At 43.4% G+C, this 8,740-nt stretch overlaps 1 protein-coding gene across 2 annotated transcripts; it reads left to right on the top strand.

Annotated features, from left to right (window-relative positions):
* The first annotated feature begins 254 nt into the window (after window positions 1–254).
* Window positions 255–3,445, top strand: hlx1 (H2.0-like homeo box 1). 2 transcript variants are annotated; one of them, XM_080790822.1, is made up of 4 exons: window positions 255–907; window positions 1,685–1,864; window positions 2,064–2,248; window positions 2,435–3,445. In XM_080790822.1, the coding sequence occupies exons 1-4, from the start codon at window positions 427–429 to the stop codon at window positions 2,858–2,860; spliced, it is 1,272 nt and encodes a 423-aa protein (XP_080646948.1). In that variant the 5' UTR covers window positions 255–426; the 3' UTR covers window positions 2,861–3,445. The 2 variants fall into 2 exon arrangements, with proteins under 2 accessions (XP_080646948.1, XP_080646949.1); XM_080790823.1 differs by lacking the exon at window positions 1,685–1,864.
* Window positions 3,446–8,740: the final 5,295 nt, after the last annotated feature.

Here is an 8,740-nt window from a genome sequence, read left to right as displayed (position 1 = left end):
TGTGTGTGTGTGTGTGTGTGTGTGTGTGTGTGTGTGTGTGCGTGCGTGCGTGCGTGCGTGTGCGTGTGCGCTAAACTATTAAAGAGATCTATCAATTGTCCGGGGATCAAACGTGTCACGCTCAGTGACATCTGTGTGATGTGAGCAAATACAAAAACATCCATTGGCTAAGGAAGCGACCAATCCGTGGCCAGAGACGGAAACTTCAGAGTCCAACTAACTACTAGGCTAAAAGTTTTCAGAGTTGAGGAGAACGCTTTTGGCACTTCCACTGTACAGGACGGCTCGTCTGTTATAGTCTCCCGCAATTAAAGACCCTGCATTTTTCGACCATACATGACGCGTTCTGTCGCCATATTATTACCACCGTGGTTTTGTTGCTGAAAAACTGCGAGGCGACCACCACACGTAGCGCGGGACTCGAGGATGTACACAGCCGGACTGAACCCGTTTTACGCGTCCAACTTCAGCCTCTGGTCGGCGTACTGCGCGGGCGGCTTCGCCGTGGACACGATGAAGAAGCCGTCGTTTTGCATCGCGGACATCTTGCAACAGCAGGCCGGCGGCGGCGGGGACGCGGAGAACGCGCCGGGCTCCTCGGCGGCGGCGCTCGTCGCGGCGCACATGGGACACCACCGCGTCCAGGGGGCGCACCCCAACGGCGGCTCCCCGCTGCGCCCGTCCCCGGTCGCCGCGGAGCCGTCGGTGTTCGGGGCGAGGGCTCCGTACCACCACCACCACCACCATGCACACCACCACAGACACGGACTACACATAACCAGGACTTTTAACAACTCTCAGCAGCAAGCGCCCCCGCTCACGTCGAGCAAAGACCTCAAATTCGGAATTGATCGGATTTTATCGACAGACTTTGACCCCAAAGCCAAAGAAACGTCGTCTTTGAGAGGTGAGCGTTTTGTGCAAGTTTACAGCTGCTGCTGCTGCTGTTGCTGTTGCTGACACCGGCCAGAGAATGAGATGTGTGCTTAAAGCAGGACTTGTGTTCATGTCACAGAGCCCCAAATTGACTTTATTTATAGGCGTTCCATGATCCTGATGTCCGAGAGACGCAGTGATATATGAGACAGTATGTTTTGGTTTTAAATGAAATTGTCTTAATGGCATAATGAAAACTAGGTTCATATATTTATATTGGAATAAGTTGGAATAAGAATATAACCATAATTATTTTCGCATTGTAATTATTCAAAGTGAATTGAAATATTTAATGTAGGCTATAGGCCTACTTCTCATTTGGCTGGGGCCCCCTTAATGACCCCTTAATGACCCCTGGGACCCCCGACTGCAATCCACGCACTATTGCAAAGCATCATATTTTGGCGTGTTTCTTTCTTGTGTAACTGTCTGCCTGTATCCATAACCACACGGCAACATGAAAGTTGACCCTGGCATTCTATAGATTCTTCAGGCTAGGTTTATAGGCGTTTAATATATTATTAAAACGTGAAAATTAAGTTCCCAATAGGCCACTTTAGAGAATATGATTCGCGTATAGTAGAAGAACATATAAGGCAAAAACAAATATAGGTTTTGCTTGTTCTTGTCGGCAAGCATCACCGTCGCACTATAGGAGCTGCCTTTAATAATAAATTAGGCTTGCCTTGTGTGCCAAAAGCTTTCCACTGACTTAGCCCACATGTCTCTCGCCCCTGTTGTTACACAGATCTCACATCCATTGTTAGCTCGAACCGTCAGTCAGGGATGCACCTGAGCGTTCAGCCACCAATGAGCCAGTACTTCTCGTCCATAGACGCCGGGATGAGTGACGCGGCGTCGGCCATGATGAGTTCACTAGCCCACGGCAGGCACACAGGCCCGCATCCGTTTCAGGACACCTTCCCAGGTAGTCTCTCACACCGTATATATAGGACTGAATGCAGGGCTCTCTCTCTGTTTCTCTGTCTGCTCGTTTAGCGGCTGACACCTGCAGTTGTAAATGACCGTTACTCTGCTGGCCGTTAAAAAGCCGCTCCTCGGATTACACAGACACCTTTTGAATTGCATTCACACCGCACCCCTCCTCCTGCTCTCTTTACGCGCAGGTCCATATGCCGTCCTCACCAAAGACACGATGCCGCAGACGTACAAGCGGAAGAGGTCGTGGTCCAGGGCGGTGTTCTCCAACCTGCAGCGGAAGGGCCTGGAGAAGAGGTTCGAGATCCAGAAGTACGTCACCAAGCCGGACAGGAAGCAGCTCGCGGCGATGCTCGGTCTCACGGACGCGCAGGTATATAAGGAGATTGCGTTATTGCCATTGCATGTAGCCTATTTTTTGTGTCTTTGAATTGGATTCGAATTGGCACAATAAAATCAATTTGTATTCGGCCTCAAACGTAGGCTATAGCGGCGCCTAATAACTTAAAGTGTTTTTTGTAAGTTGTGCATGGTTTAAGTTTGTGCGTTCTTTTTGCAGGTCAAAGTTTGGTTCCAGAACCGGCGCATGAAGTGGAGACACTCCAAGGAGGCGCAGGCCCAGAAAGACAAGGAGAAGGACCAGCCAGAGGACAGCAGTAGCAACAACAACAACAACAATAACAACAACAATAACAACAACAAGTCTCCGACCGGACCGGTCGAAGACCCATCAGACCCCATGAAAGAACCGGGCGAGTCGGAGGAGTGCGAGAGCGACGCCTGCAGCGAGTCCGATGAGTTCGACGACGCGGCCACGGAGGACAAAATAAGCGACGTGGACATCTGCGTGGACCACCACAACAAGACCAGCGTCATCATGACCGGCACTGCCCCGCCCCCCGCTGTGAGTAACACGGAGGATGTTACAGACACGACGGTGCTGCTGATGGCCCCGTCATCATCATCATCACAGATAGTCATCTAATGACTGCTATTTAGAGTGGTTAATTGACTGGTGAAAGGTCTCTGATCGGACTATATTGACTGTTATAACTGTTGTTAATTGACTGTTATAAACGGTCTCCAGTCGGACTATATTGACTGTTAATTATAACTGTTAATTGACTGTTAAACGGTCTCCAATCGGACTATATTGACTGTTAATTATAACTGAAGCCAGTGTCTCTTTTAAGCTCAAGAACAATAGTTAATTATATTGTATTATCTTGGTTGGAAAAAGTGGACACTGCGTTGAAAAACCAACGGGGAGTTCAGAGTGACTGAGCCTGATGAAGGCCTCGTTCGTTCTGATCGATCAATTTGGCCTATAGCAAATCACTCCTTTCTTGTCGCAAGACAAGAGCTTTTATGTGCTTTTATCCCCACCTGAAGGAAATATGCGGTTTGTGGAGTTTATTAGGCTATGAACCACTCTGTGCCACGTTGTGAGATCTCAGAACATCACGCAGTGTTCATGTATTATTTTGTCTGGATTGAGAGTTGTACATTATTTTGTTAATAATAATTTGCACTGAAAATATTGTAAATAAAATGTTTCTTACTTTGGAAATTGTATCACAGCTTAACTCAAATGGTTTATTATTATTACTATTAGCCCATAAAACATATAGGCCTGTTTGTTTAGCTTAATGTAATCCGGTTTAGCTGTATTTGATTTTGGTATATAACTTTAGACTTCTTCTATTGTTTTGGAAATTACATTTCAGATTTAGATGTAGGCTTACTAATAGGCTATTAAGAATGATTTTGTCCATGAATAGGCGGGCCGCATGTGCATAGTCTCAAATGTAGAAAAATAAAAACTGCGCAAACCAATGCATTAATTTACGTGCATAAAATACATAAATAAATAATCCATAAAGGAATACAGAATTGATGGAGAGCTGCAGCCGCATGCAATTAATCAGATATAGCTGTAAAGGTTCACAGCTAAATAAACCCGTGTAGGCCTATATTATTTTAACTCATTTGGACATTTGGATCTAGTTTGCAACCAAATGATAACTCAGCGTGTATACAAATGCAACATATAGTGAAATTGACACGGCCTACGTTACAAATGCATGCATGAACCGCCGATGTGCAATAGTGCAACTTGAATTCCCAATGTGGCTGTGTGGTCTAATTTGCTTTGGGGACATTTTCAAGTTCACAGGCCTAATTTTTTCATAACAAAATTCGCCTATAGGTTATTTCGCAACCCACGGCTGACGAAGTTGGCTATATCGTTAGGGAACCATAAGCCTTTGATAAATGACAATAATACAGCTTTCTTTCCATAAGCATAGAGTTCACCGCCTTTCTCTTTAGAATAGTATTAGGCCTATAATGGAGCGCAGGGGAGAAGTGGGATTTATAGTTTGTATACATTACGTGGCTCCAGATATCAGCAAGGACACGAATAAGTATATTATTGTATATGAATATATCCAGACACAGAGAACAACGTGCTGTCGTGCTCCATGTATGGACGTCTCGTCTGCTGCTGCTTCCTTCATCCAATGGACACACATTTAGTCTGCGTGCATGCGCTCTGTTCTGTCTGTCTGTCTGACTGTCTACTGCTAAATGGCTTTTATTTAATCATAAATGTTGAAAACATATAGGCATACACTTTACATATATAGCTAAGGCCTATATCTTAACACTTCATTAACACCCCCCCCCCCCATATTGTAACCCCCCAGAGGACTCTACAAATAATGAAAGTGATTGATTGGTTGAAAACTTTATTAGGAATGGGGGCGAAAGCACATGCGTTTTGGTCACAAGGTCTGCTATAAGAAGATGTAAAGTATTAGAATTTAAGCTTTCCATTGATGCTCCTTATATAAGTAGGCCTACTCAATTAATCAAAAACATTGCGCCGCCCGGGAATCGAACCCGGGTCGCAAGAATGGGAATCTTGCATGATACCACTACACCAGCGGCGCAGATGTTAATGCTATCGTCAAATTGGATAACATCTATTAATGTAAATGACTGACTTGCTTTGAATATTACGCATTTACTCAAGATTGCATTTTAACACCTTGTCCGCAGTTTATCACGATTCAATTAAAGTCATGTTTAATTACATGATGTCATCAACCGTCCACCCATACCAACCCATATTAGGCCTACTAACACATAGCCTACGTCTGTGAGACTGAATTGCATTTGAAAACATCCTCATAAATCATGACTCATTTAACTAGATAGATTAAAGGTGCAGTAAATTGTGTTGGATCAATTTTCTGATAGTGATCATAGGCCTATATAGTTTTGTCTCTCCAGTTCTTCAGTATATAGTCCTAAACAGATCGGGATGCCAATTTCATCCAATCAGGAGAGCGAACTCACAGGATGCGGAAGTAATGAAACAAAAGAGACTAACATGGAATAGGCTACTATAAAATTGACGCTGAAAAATAAGTCCTCTCTCCTGATCGCATGGATGAAATTGGCACCCACCTGAACATTGATTTTCTGTTTATTAAAGACATGGAGATATGGTGAGACCCCTGCTATATTATACCCCAATATCTTAAAAGGTTATGTTTTAACCATAACATAATAACAGTACCTTTAAATATATTTCACTGTGTGTGACTTCTTGACATATATTTTACCAAGCCAATGAACCATTTATTCATATATTTAAAAAAATAAAACATAACTTACTCCATGTGATTTAGGGTCTATGCAGAGTGTGTCAACATTCACATAAGTTACGATAGCATCATGTAGGTGTAGTAATTTTGCCAAAGTGTTAAAATCTCCCACATGTGAACATTTTCTTTCAGCTCTCTAAAGCCCAGAACATTATTAACTGTATGACTGATTATGAAATTATGAATATCCAAACCGAAATGTCAGTCGAGAGCCAGGTTTCTGGCTATGCAATTCATCATGGCTCAACACACTGCATAATGGAGGAGTTTTAATGGCTTCTTAAGAAATTGTATATTTGGACTAAACTTTCCATGTAGAATCATTATGCCAGTAAAGTATACTACACATGAGTGGAATTATTAAATATGCATGCAGAGAGTGTCAAAAGATTTGCAGCTGAAACAATAAGATGAGTGGAATTGTAATATGTTCGGTGGCTCACGTCCACAAAAATAATTTACAGTTACATTTTAATATTGTGATTGCAGTCGAGCTACACTCATATATAGCCTAATGCTGTCTATAAAACATACATTTCGCAGGGCGTTATCATCATTCTTTCGCTACTATTTTCAATTTGTGACACACTGGTTTTGAAATGTATTTGCTTGGTTTAATATGCAGGCGAGTCTGTTTATGTTTGTGTTTGATTTAAGGACTTTTACAAATATTTATACTTTATAGCTCACACTGAAAATCCTGAGCATTAATTGAATACGAGTGTAAAGATTGACCCTTTAGGCCCAGTGGCTCTTCACATCTACAACGATAACTAGAAACTATCATCTCTGTCAGGTGGAAACCATACATGTCTAAAACTGTTTTTCAAATTCAAAAGCATCGGAAGTAGAAGATCTACAAGCTCAAAACGCAACGCATTCATGCCGCATTTGGAGCTTGTATGATCTACTACTTGATGCTTTAGTATGATCAAGTACTGTATGTACTGTACATACATTTGCGGGAAAACACAAATAGTTGGATGTGGAGATAAGAGGTTTCCGCCTGACAACAATGATACACTGTTCACCACTGTGTTTGTTTTAGTTGTGGTGTGAACTCTGCTATCCACTTTTTAAAACAACGTATTTATAGTTAAAGTTATAGTCATCATGCTTCATGTGTGAACGGCCCCCTTAACTCTGAGAATGTACAGATGCAGTCAAATGGACCCGTTAACATTTGCACATTCCCAGAGTTAAATGAACACTGAGAATTCTATACAGTGTGGAAGCCTTAAATGTCACATAAGAAGCCACTTCTATGTGAGTGTAACCTGTAACATGCAGGCCCGGACCACCACCAGTAGCTAGGTCTTACTATGGGGGGGGGGGGGGTCCCCACTTTCCTTCTCCTAGCTCCGGAAAGAGGGGCCGACCCCTGGAGGGTGTCCGTTTTTTCGTTTTAAGCCCCAGCCATCTTGAATTTCACTCTTCATATACCCCAACCCCCCCATAACTACCTGCAAGACCTTTTGTTTCTTTTCCACACAGGAAGACATCCTACACCGTAAGCCATCGGAACCAATACCGACCCATAAACTGCCTGGCCCTCGGTACGGTACGTACTGTATACCGACCGTTATGAAGTAGGTGGTACTCATCTTAATCGTAGCTCTTAATTCACGCGCCGTATGAAAAAGGGGAAAAGAAAAGTAAGTTGCTCGTCAGAATTATGATAGCCAGTTTTCCAACGGAACGCAAAAGTAAAACGACCCAAAACACTTTATCAAGTAGGTATTAAGCGCTTAAAGCGCTGCTAGCGTATAAAGTGTCTGGGTGGGTCGAGTCTCCGAAATGATCCCTCGAAAAAGCTGTAAATTACGCTAGTATTTGCAAATATAAAATAACAATAACAATCCGAACGCTTAACATAATACTGAGGGGCCTTGATTTGTGAACTGTCCTAAGAACTTTTATGACCAGGATAGGAGAAAGTCCATCTGGACCGTATTTAATGTCAGCCTTTCCGCCTCCATTAAAAGCCTGTCCTCCACGTCCCTCCTGGCAAACCCAGACCTGGCGAACCCATAAAACAAACCGGCCCCCAGGATTTCCCCCAATATTTAACGCTTTGAAAAAGTAACTGTGTCAAACAAATTGCCTCTGCGAGAGCAGAGCAGGGGGGTGGGGGGGTTTGAAGGATTATTGAGACTAGAAGCTGTGACATCTCCTCCTCTTTGAGGCATTGACTGTGAACGTGTTTGATAGGCTGGTGGGAGATTCCTCCGCCATTGCTGTAATACAGGTCAGCGCAAGGGGCTGACAGGAGATTTCGACTCCGCTGCTGTAATGCACTGGTTCTCAAACTTTTTCATGTCAAGGACGGAAACCGGATTGATATGTATTTGGTCACGGATCCCCCATCGGAAAATATTTTGTGTTGTTGAAATGGTTTCTAAAGAGTAACCTAACCCTAACCCACAACGCTCTACATGTCGTGTGGGGATTTGTCCTCCATAGCTGCAGTGGTTTCCAAACGGCGTGTCGAGAGAGACGCCTCTTTTCCCGGTGTTTCGCCCAGGTGGCCGTGGTTTTGAGGTTAGGTTTAGGTATAGTGTTTGTGAGGTTAGGGTGAAGAGGTTTTTTAATATTTGTGAAAGTAGGCCTAGGGCTGAAGCGATTAAACATAGTTATTAGTAGGCTACAGACTGATAAGTGTCATAACAACACAGGTGTATACCGTGAGACTTTTTACTTGCCCTTTGGTATCCTGCCATGGGCACAAAAAGGCATGTCTGGTGTGTAATGTGTGCTGACGGGAGATTTGTCGTCCACTGTGGTAATGTGTGTGAGAGAGCAGTCCGCCCGAGGGTCTCGTCTGTGCAGAAAGATCAACATCATAACTCATGGCGTTGGTGAGAGGGCGTGGTGAGCAAACGCATTGTTAGTCACTGGTGAAAAATATAGCATGTCGTCTCTGTCGAGACCGAAAACCTCATTATGTCCAAATCTGTTCAAATCTACTTTTCAGGATTAAAATTCAAAAGTAGTAAAAGTAGGAGATCCGCCGCGTTTCCCTTGCAGATCTGTTGCTTTTGATGATTTTGTTTGATGCTGTAGTTGTAGTCAGTTAGTAACAAAGTTAGAATATGGAGATATGAGATGTCTGCCTGACAGCAATGACATTCAAACACTGTGTTTCTGTGGTTTTTACTAATAATTCGGCTTCATCCATATTGTGGGAGATG

The sequence above is a fragment of the Protomyctophum bolini genome (assembly GCF_963924005.1).
Source record: "Protomyctophum bolini genome assembly, chromosome: 19".
NCBI lineage: Eukaryota > Metazoa > Chordata > Actinopteri > Myctophiformes > Myctophidae > Protomyctophum > Protomyctophum bolini.
This window is presented reverse-complemented; position numbering and strand designations above follow the sequence as displayed.

Coding starts and splice junctions, on each gene's coding strand:
- hlx1 (XM_080790822.1), top strand. CDS start 427: ATGTACACAGCCGGACTGAACCCGTTTTACGCGTCCAACTTCAGCCTC. Junction 908..1,684: donor AGAAACGTCGTCTTTGAGAG/GTGAGCGTTTTG, acceptor GTTGTTACACAG/ATCTCACATCCATTGTTAGC. Junction 2,249..2,434: donor TCGGTCTCACGGACGCGCAG/GTATATAAGGAG, acceptor TTCTTTTTGCAG/GTCAAAGTTTGGTTCCAGAA.